We start from the raw sequence: 18,294 nt of genomic DNA on the forward strand, positions 1-18,294 counted from the left end.
ACGGTGAGAGGGGCCTCAGAGAGCTACCACTGTGTTTTAATACAAAGTTGAATCACGCAGCTAATTTATTTAGCCAACTTTGATTTAGTTGTGACTGTAATTACTTAGAAATATCAACTTGCAAACAAAACCAACCCCTCACTCCCCATCTTTGCGCACATCCCCCTCCGTGCATTAGTCCCTGCCAATAAAAATATGAAACGAAGCAGTATGCAGCCTCAAAAAGTAATGGTTGCAAGGAAAAGAAGTTTGAAGCAGCAAGATTTCCACCTCAAACTGATGCAGAAAATGGCACAAATTAGCGCATAAAAATCTGCCAGAAATGAAGCTCAATATGTCCCATCCCCTCAAAATGTTACAACAAAAACCTGCATCCTCGCCATCCACTGTCTGTTCCAGGGGCCCACAAGCAATTAACAGAACACATAAAACACTGATTTACAGGACTTTTATTTATATATTTATATGCAGCTCTTTAATTTTAATTCAGATGCACTGCATGTCATTTTCTTTTATTTTATTTTGGAGTATAATTTTTACTCTCTCATATTTATATCTCTTGATTTTTACAATACTTTCTCTTAACCTTAATTCTTGCCTGGCCTTTTGTCTGGCTTGTATTGTTTTTATTATTATTATTATCATTATTATTATTATTATTATTATTATTATTTCACAATTAATTTGAAACTAACTGTAAACCCCCATTGTTTTGCCCACAGAAACTATAGTTTTTGAATCATTGTATGAAGGCAATATAGGAAGCACAGATTATGCATCTATGAAGACTAAAAGTTGGTAACTTTTCCAACACTTTCTGAATTATTATAGACTGGAAAAAAATGAGAAACTTTAAAGGACTGAGAAATACTGATATCTAGTGGATTGAAATCAAGGCTCAGGACTGGATTACTACCACTGTTTGGGTGCACAACCTCAGATAATACAAGAAAACCTCAGACAGGGCAGTACTAGGACTAAATAGATTGGAGGAAAGTGTTTAGGGGGCACATGTCACCAGTAGGTCACATATAGAAGAGTCTACTAGGGACAGGCCCAGGGGCCCAAAGTGTAAGCCATAAAATGACAACAATGATAAACAAAACCACAAAAAAGCCACACATATAACTCTACATGCAACAAAAAGACTTCAAGGACACAGAAGGAGATGCAGGGGAATCATAAAGAGACTATAATATACCTCAAAGAGACAGAAAATGATCTCAGATAGACACAACCAACCACAAATAGATGCAAAGGAAATACAAAAAGACACAAAACGACTACAATGATGTACAAAGGAACTACAAAGAGACACAATACAATACATAATATACCTCAAGGTGTCAAAGAGGCAAATGAGTACAAAGAGACACCAAATCATTACAAAGAGACAGAAAACACAGAGCACAAAAAGATTTTAAAGAGATGCAAAGGAAATACAAGGAGACAAGAAATAACAAAAAAGACACATACCTCAAAGAGACACAAAACGACTACAAAGAGATACAAAACCAGTAATAAGACACAAATATAACTCAAAGGGAAACAAAAAGACTTCAGAGACAAAAAACGACTACAGACATACAAAGGAACTACAAAAGGACACAATATAGCAAAAAAGAATACAAATAAACCTCAAACAGACACAAAATTACTTCAAAAAGGCAAAACTTCAAAGAGATGAAAAGGACTACAAAGAGACACACTATTTCTATAAAGAGATGCAAAAGATCTAAAAAGAGTCATGAAATGGCTACAAAGATATACAAAACTTAAAAAAGAGTCACAAATATAGCGCAAAGGGAAACAAAAGACTCCAGAGACACAAAAAATGACTACAGACATGCAAAGGAACTACAAAAGGACACGACATCTCTATTAAGAGATGCAAAAGATCTACAACGAGTCTTAAATCAAATCTTAAATAGACACAAACAACCACAAAGTGATGCAAAGAACAGACAGAGACACAAAATGACAACAAAGACATACAAAGGAACTACAAAGAGACATAAAACAACCAAAAATAACTCCACAAATATAACTCAAAGAAACACAAAATGACTTCAAAGAGGTACAAATAACTATAAAGAGATGTAAAAGAGCTACAAAGAGACACAAAATGACCACAAAGATATACTAAATCACTAACAAACTCATAAATATAACTCAATGCCACACGAAAAGACTTCAGACACAAAAAGATGACAGAGAGATGCAGGAGAATCACAAGGAGACAGAAATATACCTCAGACAAACAGAAAATGATCTCAAAAAGACACAACCACAACCACCAAGAGATGTAAAGGAGCGGTGATGGGGCCCTTTGCAAAGACCTTCTGTGACCAGGGGTCTATTGTCTCCTAATTCCCATATTCGATTGAATTTATCCTATTGCCTAGCTAAGAAACAGTTTTATTGATGCCATTTTGAGAAGTTTTTACAGTTTTTACATTTCCTCAGTTTAAACTGAAGTGCCGTTTTCGAGCAGTTTGTCCGTTTCTGCTGAGTTTGAAGTGAAGTCGGTGAAAAGAAGACAAACACCGCCATCTTGTGGAGAAGCTTCTTCCGTGTGATTTCGGTGCGGTCACGCCCACTAATGCATCCTCATTTCTATCCAATCACAGAGGAGGGACGGTGTGATGCCTTTAAGAGCATGGCATTTGGCATTTGGTAATTTTTACTCTCTAGTCGGCAGCTTTTGTGTCCCTAGTCTGATGCCACATTTGTTAAGTTGTAACACCTAACTGTCCGTATACTGAACCACTGTAGGTGGGTGCAGCTGTGGCTGCTGACTTTGTCCCCCGGCCAGGCAGTATAGCAGCGGGGCCCGTCCACAGGAGGACAAGGTGCTTGTAGATTTTATTTGCAGACAGATTTGCGTCAATATTGTGTAAACGGATCGACAGTCCGTGTGTTACTGTGTAATCTCTATATATAAAACACCCTCCACAAATACAAAAACCTAAAAACCTAAAAAGTAGCCTATTCTTCAAATAGGCTAATATGGTTTCGACCCCCAAAAAACTGAGCAAGAATTTGTTTCAAGAAAATTACCTGAAAATTAGCACAAAAAATAGTGAAAGTAAAAAAAAAAAAAAAATTAAAAAAAAAGAAAAAGTGCTTAAAACTTTTGAATGCTGTAAAATCCTAAAAACTCTTCAAGGTCATTTGCTAGTTTTTTTATAAAATGTTTTTAAGGTCATTTTCTTGTGCTTTTCCCTAAAGTCTTGCTGATTTAGGGATCATGTCTTCTTTTGTTGCTCGTTGCTTTCTTCCCGTGCTTTTGATCGGAATCAAGCCAGTTTGCTAAAGTTTCAAATAGTTAAACAACTGTTCCTTTTGGGACAAAAAAAGTTAGCCTTTAAATTATTATTATTATAATAATTATTATTTCACAGTTTCTAGCCAGACTTAACCTGTAACACGTGCTTTAAACTATATGTAGAAGCCTTTACACATTTTTTGCAAAAAGTTATTTATTTTTTTCAGAAAAAAACATTTTTATAAAAATACATACTGATTTTTAAACAACAAAATGGGATGAAAGGCAGTCGAGATCATATTACGAGGAGTACTTGAACGCATCACGAGATCTCACCAACTGTCATGGCGTCTCCCTTGAAGGGGGATATGTGCTGGAGAAAGTAGCCGCTGTCATTTATTCCATTTGTCCCGTGCACCGAGCAGCTTACCCCGGCTGAAGACGCTTCCAGGAGCGGATAGAGACCATGGGGACAGTCCATGCTAAGGTAAGCTCCGTGTCCTCGTGACAGCTGGCCTGCAGTGCTTTTTCCACCATGACCTCCCTGCCCAGTCCCAGCTGAAGGCTGCAGCGTCTGTACTCCATGTCCTGTCCCTCACAGCTGGACATAAAGACCCACAATTAAGACAAGTGATGGCTGGACATGCGTGTACATCGGCGAACTGTGTCCTGAAATATGCAGCTATGTCCTCAGCTAATTTAAATAGCCGCAATGCTACTAATTCAAGCGAGGCGGGTGCTTTAAATGTCCATATCACCATATTTAAGACACAATACGTCATTGTGGTGATATTTCAGCCTTTGATGCTTTCATACGATATTTATAGACAACAACAACACAATAAGCCGGTCATTAGCCCCTAACAGCGTCATACATTCAAGAAATGGTTTCACTTTTAAGATTATGACCTCTATCAGCACCTCATAATAACTAAACCCCCCAAAGATCCAAGTGTCAATATTCATCTTATATTTACTAAATCAACTGACAGGTTTATCGCTGCTGTGTGCAACCATGACGGAGGATGAGGGCCATGTTTAAGAAAAAAACAAGTTAGATTTAGAGAATAAAGTCATAATAATAATGCTGTAATATTTTGAGAAAAAAGTACATCATTTTGAAAATAAAGTTGTGATATTATATGAAAAAGATTTAATATTTCAAAAATATGAGAATAAACTCATAATATTGCGAGAGAACAATTTTCAAATTTTATAAGAAAAAAAGTCATAGTTGTAGGAGAGTAAAGTCATATTTGTACAAGAAAGGGGATATTATATTATAAACTATAAAACAGGCAAGAGCACAGGCAGCCTCCTTGGCAACCAGGGGCAATGGTTGCTGAAAATATGTTTATTTCCATAATATAATATCCCCTTTCTTGTAAAATTCCAACTTTTTTCTCATAAAACTACAATTATTCTTGTAATATTATGACTTTCTTTTTATTAAATTATTTATTTTTATTTAAAAAATTCTCGTAAAATTACAATTTTCTTCTGGTAAAATTACGACTTTATTCTGATTTGTTTGATACCAAATTATCAAACAAATATATTAAATGAATTACAAATGTGTGTTTTTTTTCTTTCCTCCTGGAAAGGTTCTTTTGAATGGGTTGTTAGTTAGAAGCCTGGAATAAGGTCTGTGGTTAACACAAGCTGAAGAGACTTTCATGTTTTGTTCTATGACATAAAATACAGCAGTAAATACTCCACTGTGAACTTTGAAGTTTTTATGCGTCTTAAAAAAGGCAGTTGCTAACAAGTGGCTAAATGAAACTACATAACGTCATCATACTGAACACGGCTTTACAGTCTCGTAGTGTTGGTGACGAGACTGCAGTGCAGTTTGTTGTAGCCTAACATAAGCTTTTCACTTCTGGCTATTGCATTTAGGCTTTAAAAATCTCCTAAATGTTTCTCATTTATGGCAATATCTTGCTGAAAAAAAACGTGTAAGTATCATAAACATTTGTTTACCACAGAGCTTATTTTCTTCTATAATCCAAAATCAAATGGAAAAACCCAATAGACTTTTTCAGGAAGTAACCGGGGCGACGTTCACCACCTCACTTTTATACTTAAATTTAACAGAAAACAAAACTAAATACACCAAACAAAATAGGAATGCATGATATTATATTAAGATTAAATTTTGGCACTTTTACAAAGCATTGCTGTGCTTATCATCTCTGCAGAGTCTGGATCCTCTCCCGATGCATGGCAGGGACTTGGGTGTCAACCCTGATGACCTGGTGGAGCCTCCAGAACTGGAGCAGGAGTCCAAGCAAGAGATCCTCGAAAACAAAGATGTAAGTAGTAGCAAAAGTAGTAGTCAACATATTATCGGCCTGGCTGATTACTGGGGCCGATATTTGGCATTTGGCCAATTATTTGTACCAGTATTTTATTTAAATGATCACTTATATTATTAATTCATTAAAAAGTGCATAGAAAGTGTCAGCATGGGAAGAACCTTTACTTTGTAAAACTGCAGGGAGCTATTTTTATTCTTTTTTTTATTTCAATTTTCACTTGACTTTATATAAAAGTTTTTGGGAACTTGCTCTATATGATGTTTTAAAATTTCCGTTTTGATGAAACATTTGCTAAAGGCATTTGAACAAAGTTCTGTGTTGGAGTTATTTATTTTCCAAATTGTTAATATTGACAGAAAGATTTTCATTTATATTGTAAATGCAAATCAGTTCCAAATATCAGTTATCGGTCTCATTAACTCCTAATAATTGGTATCTGCCCTGAGAAGCCAATATCGGTGGACTCCTAAGCAGAAGTATGAGTATTATAATGGCTCTTATACAATATAAATAGAGTAGTATTTATAGTTAGTTAGTAAATGTTGTAGTCAAACCTCGAGTCTATCTGCTGATTTGGAAAAGGAGTTTAGATACAATATCATTTAATATATAATTACACAGACATTATAATCTAAACCGTTAATGCTTTGAAACCTGCAGCAACATCACTTTTCTTGTGCTGCTTTCAAACACCTTTCACAAGTATTTAAACCTTTGAACTCAGAGCAAATTGGTACAGTTTCTTTAAAAGAATTTCAAAATAAGACGTGCACATACCATAGTGGGTGCTGGATCCAAGATGAACAAATGTAAGGAGATAGAGATCCGCACTTCAGGAAGCTCCCATTAAATGATTTTTACTCTGCAAAACAAATTTTCAGGGGGTTTTTTTCAGTTAAGTTTTCACAGTTTTCTGGTGAGTTGCCTCTGTCTCTTTGCAATTTCTTCCAAAAACATGGGAAAAAAGGCAGTGAGCAACTTAATAAATGGTTCACAAATTGCAAGAAATTAGCCGAGAAAATGTTCAAGGGAAGAAAAACATATTTATAGCTAATTATCATAACTGCATGTTTATAATTATGTTATAGAATTATTGTTATTTTTAAGAACTTTTCCAGGTCATTTCCATTTTGATTACTTTTTTAAAATTAATTTTTAGGCAATTCTCTAGTTCTTTTTACAGATTTTTTGCCAGTATTTGGGTCATTTCCTCTTTTGTGGCTCATTGCCTTCTTCCCATGTTTTTGAACAAAATCAAGCCACTTTGCTCACATATCAAAGGCTTATATTAAGAAAGGGATATTTTCCTTAACTGTCAGAGTCAAGGAAAATCTTGCACTTTCACTCCTGCGGGAAAAAATGTCAGTTTTCGTGTGTATATAATGTGAAAGTAATCCAAGTAAAATATGTTTGGTTGCAGGTGGTCGTCCAACATGTCAACATTCAGGGTCTGGGACGAACTAAAGAGGACCTGCTCGGCTACGAGATCTCTGATGTTTTCAACGCCAAGAACCTCATTGATGTAGGAGTTTATAATTGCACTGCACAAAGGATAGTTCAGATTTTTTTTTTTTTTTTAAGTGTAATTGTATGACGACAGAAGGGCAGTTTGGAAAAGCAGGCTGGAGTCCGACACAGGCTTAGCAATGTACTGCTGTGGAGAGGGTCAGAAACAAAATGTATTTTAGCCAACTAAAAAAGTCTCACACCAAAAAATGTACATCACTTTAAATGGATGCTATATTAAGAGTATTTTTACTGCTTTATCTGACCATCAGACAAGCCTTTGCATCAGTTAAGTAAAGCTGTTATATCACTATCGTCAAAGCCAGACTCTACTGAGGAAAGCAGTGATTTTAGCTGAGTGAATACAGGAGCTGCTGGTCTAATGCTGCCTTAATCAGTCATTTTGTTAATGTTATTGTGTCACTTTGGTGTTTAAAAGTGTCAATTCGGATTCACCAAACTCACACAATAACACAAACAAAGTAACTGATCAAAGCAGTAGTAGTCCAGCAGTTCCTGTGTTCAGCGAGCTAAAATGACAGACTGGAGTTTGGTGGCTTTGATGAGAGCATAAATGGTGAACTGAAGCAGTTAGCTGCTTCACCATCGGAACAGGCTGTTGAGAGGAAAGGTAAAGTGGTGAAAATACTTTCAATATAGCATATACTTAACCTGATGTTGATTTTTTTTTTTTAGCTAGCCAAAACACTTTCAGCAGCGACCCCCATCCAAAGCAGTACATTACTTAGCTTCAGTGGCAGTACTCCTTCTGCTTCTCCAAACAGGGAGTGGGTTGGCAGTTATCTTCTGTAGCTAATACAGCTATTACTGATAAGTATCTGATGCAACCCCACCACAAAAAAATCCAAACTATCCCTCTAAAGCATCCAAGCACTCTGACGTGACCACGTTTCTGAGTTTGATGGAGAGTCTGGATGAGGGTTCTGTTTCTCGGTTACAGGTGATGAAAAAGTCTCACATTGCCAGACAGAAGCTGCTCCGCCTGGGAATCTTTAAAGAGGTGGAGGTCCTCATCGATACATCTGAAGGTATCTCCTTTACACCCCAATTTGAAAGAGAACATTTTCCCAAATTCCTTCTTTGTCAATGACACAGGTTTCTGAAACATGCATATGTTAGACAGTTTCGTGGATGACCTGCCTAACCTCGGGTTTTGAAATAGTGACACATAAATTCACCTTCTCAGTATTTGCGTTTTGGGAAATAACTGGTTTTGACATGATTTGACCACACAGTGTTTTTCTACGTGATAATGACTGCATTACAAACCCTCCTCACCCTGATGGGTTGTCCCTCCTCAGGTTCAGACGCTCTGCCCAACGGTTTGGATGTAACATTTGAGGTGACGGAGATCAAGAGACTGACAGGAAGCTACAACACCATGGTTGGCAACAATGAAGGAAGCATGGTGAGAGATTCAACACTGACCTTGAATTCACATCAGTGTTAACAGACATTTGACATGTCGCAGCAGAAAAGCACTGCTGCTTTCATTTTTCTGAAACTGCCTCTTCTCTCCAAAATGAACGCTGTAAAAACACTGAGCAAAGCCCTTTTACATTACAAAATCTGTGTTGTCAGATGCTTGACCTTTAAATGTAGCAGAGCCCTCATTAACATGTTGTTGATTGCACGTGAGCTTTTTTTGATATCACAAGTTAAAGCTGCTGTGAAAAATCTGTGATCATCATCAGAGTGAGTTCCAAGTTAATCACACAGGAGGAATAAGGATACTTGATGCTACAGCAGTGGAACAAAAACATGAATGAGCCTGAATAATCACAGCGCTAGCTAGCTCTAAGCTAACATTTTTTGTCCGGTCTTGCAGGTTCTGGGTCTGAAGTTGCCCAACATGTTGGGTCGAGCTGAGAAACTCACCTTCCAGTTCTCCTACGGGACCAAGGAGACATCATATGGCCTGTCTTTCTTCAAGCCCCAGCCAGGACACTTTGAACGAAAGTAGGGACACAGCAGTATATCGCTTTCACACTTCAGACTTTTTTCAGGTTTTTCCATTTTAAAAGATGGTTTGTTTTTGGTTTGTTTAACCAAAAAATCCTTCATTTTTATTTTAAAGGGGAATTTAATTATTTTTAAACCTGGACTGTTTTTCCCCATTTTATGTGACTCATGGGAACAACTTTTTATGAAATTGTTCCAGTATTGAGTGAGAACAAAGTGAATACAATGTTTTCAAGACAGCTGATTATTAAATCCTGGATTACAGGTTCAGGCTTAATTCACCACCCAGACACAGTTTTGGAGTTGCGTTTATTCACACGTGGTGTCCTCTGTTTCAGCCTCACCCTCAACTTATACAAAGTCACTGGTCAGTTCCCATGGAGCTCCTTAAAAGAGACGGACAGAGGAGCGTCCGCAGAACTTAATGTAAGAGGCTACATAGATTTCTTTGTCTTTCTTTCTTTTTTTTTTGACATGCTCTGGCAATAATCTTTTAACATTTAGAAATAGTAGAAAATTGCACTTGTTGAAAGAGAGTTGGTGAATCTGTGTAACTTTGTGGACATGCATGCTTTTTATTTGTGTACAGCATTGTGTAACTGAGACTTATATTTGGCTTCATGCAACACTGCTGATGCGCACAACTGTTAAACCATGCAGGATAAACTCATTATCAACAAGTGTAGCTGGTGTGTTAATCTCAAAATAATTGGCAATATCAATTAAAGAATTTTCTTCTTGGACATTTTTTCCTAGCTTTATGAAAAGTAGTTTTCTAAATCCTCTGATTTCTTGCAATTTGTCTTACCACGTTGCTCATTGTTTTTTTCTGTGTTTTTGAAAGAAATCCTGCCCATTAGTTCAGAGGTTTTAATATTTGCGAAAGGCGTCTGAAAGCAGCACAAGAAAAAGGGAAGCGGCTCCAGGATTCAAAGGGTTAAACTAAAAGCACCCAATGTTAAGTTCTCCATCTTCCTGTCCTCCTGCAGTTTCCTCTCTGGATGACCGATCACACGTTGAAGTGGGAGGGTGTGTGGAGGGAGCTGGGCTGCCTGGCACGCAGTGCGTCCTTCGCCGTGCGAGAAGAGAGTGGACACTCGCTGAAATCTGCCCTCTCTGTAAAGCTGGAGCCTTTCTCTACCTATTAGTACACCCAGAATTTCACATTTTATTCTTTAATATCATTTATTATCTTCTAAAAAATGTTCTCCATATTGACCTGTCATGTGTATTCGGTAATTTTCTGGAAATGTTTATGCGGGTTATATAGACATTCTGTCCACTGTGCACCAGTTGAGCAGAGCTCCTGTTGTGTTTGTTTGCAGCACACTGTGTCAATCGATTCAAGGAATTCTGCCATTTTCCCCAGCAGAGGTGCCTTACTGCGGATCAACCAGGTAAACACACATCTGTGTGTCGATGGATCTGCCTTGCCATGTCTCAGTATTTTGACGCCCCAAACGACACTTTAGGGCATGTTAACAGGAGTATGGAGGGTTGCATGAAAATAGGAACATTAGTGGAATTTTCATTAGTCATATGAACAGCGTAATAGAAATATTGGGCCTCATTCACCAACTGTTCATAAGAAGATATTTCTTCTTAAAACCCAATTACACATATTTTTTTGAAGAATCTGACATTCACCAATGTTTACTTGTTTGGGATTTGTTCTTGATTAAGAAAAGAATCTACGCACACAAAAGAGCACTGTATGTGCAGAATAACGGGTCACTGAAAAGGTTAAGATAGCATCTTTTTATTCATTTCTAAATCTTGAAATTAAACACAACACAAACACCTCAGTTCACATCAGTTCCATTAATGGGAGCCACGACATCTTAACCTCTTCTCAGCTCCTTGTTGATGAGTTGGAACTCAACACATTTTACAGTGGAGTTTTGAGACATTAATGATGAGCTCTTAGGACATTTTGGGATTTATGCTCAACAGCAGAAGATGTATTTTTGAGATTTTTCTCTACCATAAAAGATCTTGTGTGTTTGCCCTGCAGGAGCTGGCCGGGTACACAGGTGGAGATGCCAGCTTCTTGAAGGAGGATTTTGAGCTGCAGCTCAACAGACGGCTCTTCTGGGACTCAGTAAGACAGAAATAAGTCACTCCAAACCTGTTAACCCAAGCCTGTGGGAATTGCCTTGATTCAAAAGAAATACATTTTTTTTTAAAAGTACAAAAAATAACCTTAAAATAATAAAAAAAAAAAACAACCAAAAAAATTTAAAAAAAAAACAACAACAACAAGGAAATAACCAGAAAAGAAGAGCTTTAAATATTTTTTCTCTAATATAATTTTAAATATATAATTGTTATCATTTTAAATATCGTTTAGCTTCAGAAATCTTCTCCGAGCCTTTTAAAAATAAATAAAGTTGAAAAGGTCAAGTTCAAAGGTATAAATACTTGTGGAGGTGTGTGAATGCAGCACAAGAAAAGTGACGCTGATCCAGGTTTCAAAGTGTTAAACATGATTGGCTTCTGAAAGCTGCAACTTATCTTTTGATGTAGTTTCTGTTGTTCTGCAATGGCATTAAAGAGCCACCAGTGGGCGGTAAAGCAGCACTAAATGAGCTAAAGGGGAAACTTGTCCTGTATTGCTGAAGACTTTACATGTAGGGTTTTTGTTTAATCTTGCACTCAGGGTCAGGACACATACCTGTCACACCGGGCTGATTGCTTGTCCTGTGTTATTGCTGCTTGAAGAACCGCTGATATAAACAACTTCACATCTTGCATTTTTTGGGGGTCATGATCAAAAAACCCTTGCCCCAAACAACTAGAGATGTATTGTGATGTTTAGATATGAAAAAAACATTGAATTGTGTTGCTATTCTAAGCGATTGTAGCCCAAAGACTCCTAAGGCACTTTAAAATATACAAATCAATGGTATACTCTGTATCTCTATTTTTAAAAAAAAAACATGACTGATAATGCCTGTCTTTTGCTCTTCACATTAAGCAAAAATATGAAAGCAGGACTTTAACTGTGTGGTTTAATTAGTTTAATAATAGTTTTCTTCAAGTACATAGCACTTCATAACAAATTTATTTTAGATGATGTGGAAATCTTTGTATGGGATATCATTTTAAAAACTTGTGTTCATAAATATGGTAATTAAGTATTTAATTACCATATTTATATGAATACACTAATATATAGCAATATACACAGATTGCTTTGCTTTGAGCCTTTGAATAAAGGCTTCATGTCGTGTCCACTCAGGTTTTGTCTGCTTCTCTGTGGGGTGGGATGCTTTATCCCATTGGAGGACAGCCATCCTGCATCGCTGACAGGTACATGTGAATTATCCCACAGTGGTCATCTGGCTCTGACACACCAGCCATGCTAGACACGCCAATCCCACTCAGAAGTCTTTGGGGCTCTTCTGATGACATTGCTCTCAAAATGCTAAACATGCATTTAAAAAATGTATTATTAGCTTCTTAATAATAATCAAGATTTACATTGGGAAGCTCTACATGTAAATGGAGCCCATTTCTTTAATTTTGTGTCATTTGTCACCCAAACATCTCAATTTTTTTCATAGTATTTTTGCTTTAAATTTATGCTATTGATGAGGATGCTGCAGTCTGAGTGGATGGTTTCATGACAGTTATGTGTTGTGTCCAGGTTTTACCTTGGAGGTCCCACCAGTGTACGAGGGTTTGGGATGTACAGCATCGGGCCACAGAGTGAAGGTAGAAAATGTTCACACTGTCCGTTTTTAAATGAAACAAATTGCTTTAGAATTTTAGTTGGAGTTAAAATGATGAGGAGTTTGGAGCAGTGATCAGCTGTTCTTTAAATTGAGACTATGGTCAATAATGACAGGTCCTGTCCCAGACGTAAAGCAGCGACAAAAGGCTTCTTACTAGGACAAAAAAGAACATTTTATCAACACCATAGAAGTGCATTGATGTGGGCTACCTGGTGACATTGTGGTTAAGACACTTACCATATAATGAGACACGTATAACTGCAGACTGGTTAGCACTGTTGCTTCACAGCAAGAGGGTCCCTGGTTCAATCCCGGGTTGGAACGGGGTTCGGTCCGTGGGCGGGGGCCCTACTGTGCGGACTTTGTATGTTCTCCCCGTGTCTGCGTTGGTTCTCTCCGGGGTCTCCGGCTTCATTCCACAGTCCAAAGACATGCAGCTCAGGTTGATTGGTGACTCTAAATTGCCCTTAGGTGTGACTGTGAGCGTGAAAGGTTGTCTGTCTATTTGTGTCAGCCCTGCGATAGTCTGGCAACCTGTCCCGAGTGTACCCCGCCTTCTGCCTGATGACAGCTGGGATTGGCTCCAGCCCCCCCACGACCCTTGCGAGGACAAGCGGTTACGGAAAATGAATGAATGAATGAATTTTACTTACCCTAACCTTAACCACCTCTCTTTAAAACTAATGCTTCATAGCAAGCCAATCGCTAACTTTACATTAGCATAAGTCAAAACTTGTAGTCTTCCCATTATCCTTACCCTAACATCAAGCCTTTCTGTTAATGTCATAATTTATAGCTATCTGATCACTGACCCAGCATGAGTGTAACGACATGTAGCCTTCCCATTACCCTTACCTTAATGTCTCTCTTTTAATGTTATGCTGTATAGTTAGCTAATTGCCAACTTAGCATTAGTGTAGCGAGATTTAGCCTTCCAATTGCCCTTTCTCTTAACTCAACTGCCTCTCTTCCCTTGGTTTAATACTCTGTATGTGTGTTACAGGTGACTATCTGGGTGGAGAGGCATACTGGGCAGGTGGTGTGCACTTGTACACTCCACTGCCCTTCAGACCAGGCAAGGGCAGCTTCGGAGACCTCTTCAGAACACACTTCTTTCTCAACGCAGGCAACCTCTGCAACCTCAACTACGGTGGGTTGACTGAAAGTAGTGCTAGATACATTCAGAATCTGGCAAAAATGTCACTTTTATAATTCTAAACCATTACATAGAAATTATAAGATGCATGTAATGTTTAAGATCAGTTTCGACTAATAAACGCAGTAAAGATAAAAACACGCTATATAAAGATTACTAATTTTGTCCTCATTCAGTGTAGACACACTGCATTTGTCTACATTGCATTTCAGAGATTCAGGGAAACTGTCAGTGTTTTTCGATGTCCTAGGTGGGTTGTAACATGGTGGTGTTTCTGCAGGTGAAGGTCCGCGGGCACACCTTCAGAAGTTAGCCGAGTGTATCCGCTGGTCGTATGGAGCCGGTATCGTGCTGCGGCTCGGGAACATTGCCAGACTGGAGCTAAACTACTGCGTGCCCATGGGAGTCCAGAGTGGAGACAGGTACACTGCTGTTTACTAACACAGCGGCACACTTCTGTGCTGTTCACTAACAAAGCGGCACACTGCTGTGCTGTTCACTAACACAGCGGCGCAGTGCTGTTCACTAACACAGCGGCACACTGCTGTGCTGTTCACTAACACAGCGGCACAGTGCTGTTCACTAACACAGCGGCACACTGCTGTGCTGTTCACTAACACAGCGGCACAGTGCTGTTCACTAACACAGCGGCACACTGCTGTGCTGTTCACTAACACAGCGGCACAGTGCTGTTCACTAACACAACGGCACACTGATGTTCACTAACACAGCGGCACAGTGCTGTTCACTAACACAACGGCACACTGATGTTCACTAACACAGCGGCACAGTGCTGTTCACTAACACAGCGGCACACTGCTGTGCTGTTCACTAACAAAGTGGCACACTGCTGTTCACTAACACAGCGGCACAGTACAGGAGGAAGGCTCACTCATGGTGTTTTAATGGCATTCACAAATAAAAGACTGGGATATTTTAGATCTGTGATTCTCAACTTTCTTGAAACCAGATAGTTGATTTCATTATTATTCATTATTGCTGAGTTAACCATTTTGAAACCTGAGCAAACTGACAGGATTTCTTTCAAAAACACGGGAAGAGGGTGATGAGAAACTTAACAACATTGGCCCAAAAACTAGCATATTAGTAAAAATTTACATTAGAATTACCCAAACTTTCTATTTTTTTCTTTTCTTCTTCTTCTTCTTCTTCTTCTTCTTCTTCTTCTTCTTCTTCTTCTTCTTCTTCTTCTTCTTCTTCTTCTTCTTCTTCTTCTTCTTCTTCTTCTTCTTCTTCTTCTTCTTCTTCTTCTTATTATTATTATTATTATTATTATTATTATTATTATTATTATTATTATTATTATATTATTATTGTTATTGTTACTAGTAGTAGTGGTATTATTACTATCATTATTATTATTATTAGTAGTAGTAGTAGTAGTAGTATCATTATTATTAGTATTATTATTAGTATTTTTTTTTTTTTTAATATACTTTTTTAAATTTTATCTATCCTTGTGTGCTTTCACTTGTTTACCTGCTAACTAGTCTTTTGGCTAGTATTTTAATTTATTAATTTATTACCTTTTAAGCACTTACCTTTAAGCACTCCAAGCACAAAACAGGCTTGAAGTAAAGTTTTTGTAAGTCTTCTGACTGCTAATAAAAACAAATTTAAAAAGAAAAAGAAAATTACCTGAAAGTAAGAAAAAAAAGTAATACAGTAAAAAAAACTAAATTAACCAAAGAAAGTGCAAAAAAAGTAAAAAAAAAAAAAAAAAAAAAAAAATTTCTGTAAAATAATGTTATATACATAAGTCAGAGAGTATTGTTTTCCTGAGATTTTTCCCTTGTTTTTGATAATATCTAATAATTCCCCCAGTATTTTTTAGATGTCCTTGTCATCTTTTACTAATCATTTGCAGTTTGCTGGACATGTCTTGCCAAAGTTGCTCATTGTGTTTTTTTCTGTGTTTTTGAAAGAAACCAAATCAATTTTGTCGTGATTCAGAAGTTTAAATGCTAGTAAAAGGCATCTAAATACAACACAAGAAAACTGATGTAAACATGATTTACTTACACCCTCTTTTGTTTGCCCAACTAACCTATTTAAATGTGCATGTGGCACCTTTTCACATCAATGACAAACACTCCCCAAGAACACATCAAGGCTGAAATATATTGCTTCTAGTGGCCCCCAATGTTCTCTGAAAGCCCCCTGCGGAGAGGTAAAAAACCTGCTAACATCTTGCTTTTTAATGCAATGAGAGTGCATACGATCAGCATTGATGAGCATACAACACTCAGGTGAATTCAGAGATTTCAGCTCTTTCTTTTGTTGCTGTCTTACTGACAGAAACAAACCCCCACATACAAGCAGACAGAAAGGCAGACTCTTGTGCTGCAGCGCTGTGTTCACGGGCAGTTGGAATGCAGTCTATCGCATATATTTAGCGGGTTTACCTGTGTTTGAAAAACCTGTGTGCACACACTAATTTTGGTGGGAAAGGGGTATCAGATGAAGTAGATTAGGTTGAACCAACTTGTCCCCATTCATCTAAAGTTTAGGCATTTTTACTGCAAAAAAACAAAAAAAACAAAAAGAAACTTGTTGACCTCCCAGAAAAATGGTGCAGTTCCGCCCGTGTACAACTGCTTTGACAACAACTCAACAGCTTTCCAGACCTCTGTAACTCACTCCTTCTCTGTGATTGTGGCTAAAGGCTACATTAGCAGCTATAAGCTTAAAACACTCACATCTCTGACCAAACTGTTGATAATCAAGTTGCATTGTGGGTAATATATGTGGCAGATTTTGACATGGAAGTAGAACTAGCAGAGTAGAAAAAGATAAAATCTTAAGTTCTGCAGCATCAATTTTGATCTTGATTTCAAAAGTCTACATACAGCACAGTGTAATATAAGGAAGTCTTGAGGATGACAATAACTCCTCTTTCTTCCCTCCTCTCACAGGATATGTGACGGTGTCCAGTTTGGAGCAGGAATCCGCTTCCTGTAACCTCATCGCCCCAGTGCTCTCAGTACTTCATCAGAGGCTGTGATGTGAAAAGGGAGAATGTCTTGTTGTTTGTCACCTGTAACGTGTTGTAGAGTGTGTAACACTAGCATGGGTCCTATGGGAAATGTGCCTGATCCCCTAAATCCCTCCTTTGATATGCACCAGTCAGGGCTTTGGAACAACAAAGTGCCAGTGCTAGGTCCAGAGAACTGGAGAAACTTTTACAGTACAAACTAAACCGACTCAAGTAAAGTAACCAGATATATGGTCACATTAGCAGCAACCTCAAGACACAACAACAACAGCAAAAATACAGTCAGAATCTTTGACAAATTCCAACAGTATGTTCTCTTCAGTCAACTCTAGAATAATGGGGTTTTTTTTAAATTTAAGCCACTGTGTCTTTCTCCGTGTATTGAATTCTCCAGCACTGGCACTGTGTGTGAAAAAGTCATCTACCAGTGATTTCACCCACTATGTTTCCTGTGGTGACACAAAGTAAATTATTTTCCAGAACGTTAATTAGTTTTTGGGCATGTTCCCTGTTTGCCTTCCGGGACTGCTTCTCATCTGGGAGCAACACTTGTTCATGATTTTGTTTGACAGTTCACCACACACTCTTCTGACCTGATGAGTTTTGTGAAGTTTTATTGCAGTAGCAGTGAGGGGATGAATCGAGAGAAACCAGCACTTTTTAAACAAAGCAGCGGTGTTGGAAGGGAAGCGACCCTCATGCCAAAGTAGTTTGTCAAAACGCAAAGAACAGCGGGTTGATCTCTAGAGGTGGGGACCCCCCTGAGCAACATCCACCACCAGTGCTCTTACTGTTAGTCCTCTTTTTGATGTTGAAGATATTCACAAATAAATCACAGCTGCTCCCCTGGTTTCTCTTTGGATCCTTTGTAGTTTCTCAAATACACATTCAACATCTAGTGGGATATTCATTATTGCTTCATATTCCTTGCCTCTAAAGAAAGTTATTTTTCTTATTTAAGGCTGTATGTTTATGCCTCTTAGCCATGGCCAGAGGCATAACACTTTTGCGTTGTCTATCCGTTTGTTCATCCCATTGTGAACAGGATATCTCAAAGGAATTCTTTCAAATTTGGCACAAAGGTCCACCTGAACACAAGGACTAACTGATGAGATTTTTGGCCACAGGTCAAGATTATTGTGACCTTGTCCATCTCATTCTCATGAACACAGTTTCTCAAAAAGACTTTGAAGGAATTTCCACAAATTTGACACAAACACATACTTTGGACTCAAGACTGAACTAATTCAGTTTTGGTGGTTTAAGCTGAGGGTCACTGTGACCTTAGCTTCATGTCTTTCTGGTAA

The 18,294-nt window shown here is 37.9% G+C and overlaps 1 protein-coding gene across 1 annotated transcript; it reads left to right on the forward strand.

Moving 5' to 3' along the window:
- Positions 1-3,579: 3,579 nt before the first annotated feature.
- Positions 3,580-17,836, forward strand: samm50l (sorting and assembly machinery component 50 homolog, like). The gene is made up of 15 exons (XM_042511686.2): positions 3,580-3,755; positions 5,470-5,583; positions 7,010-7,111; positions 8,057-8,144; positions 8,418-8,524; positions 8,945-9,075; positions 9,417-9,504; positions 10,068-10,196; positions 10,404-10,475; positions 11,093-11,179; positions 12,320-12,390; positions 12,728-12,795; positions 13,819-13,965; positions 14,252-14,393; positions 16,908-17,836. Exons 1-15 carry the CDS (start codon positions 3,735-3,737, stop codon positions 16,951-16,953), a joined length of 1,413 nt encoding a protein of 470 aa, XP_042367620.2. The 5' UTR covers positions 3,580-3,734; the 3' UTR covers positions 16,954-17,836.
- The last annotated feature ends 458 nt before the right edge of the window (positions 17,837-18,294 follow it).

The sequence above is a fragment of the Plectropomus leopardus genome, chromosome 22 (genome assembly GCF_026936395.1).
Source record: "Plectropomus leopardus strain MGB_pleo_1.0 chromosome 22, ASM2693639v1, whole genome shotgun sequence".
NCBI classification, from domain to species: Eukaryota; Metazoa; Chordata; class Actinopteri; order Perciformes; family Serranidae; genus Plectropomus; species Plectropomus leopardus.

Bases quoted from the DNA above. Each gene is read 5' to 3' on its own strand.
- samm50l (XM_042511686.2), top strand. From the start codon at position 3,735: ATGGGGACAGTCCATGCTAAG. The intron at 5,584-7,009 runs GTAAGTAGTAGC...GTTTGGTTGCAG, and splicing joins AGATCCTCGAAAACAAAGAT to GTGGTCGTCCAACATGTCAA. The intron at 9,076-9,416 runs GTAGGGACACAG...CCTCTGTTTCAG, and splicing joins CCAGGACACTTTGAACGAAA to CCTCACCCTCAACTTATACA.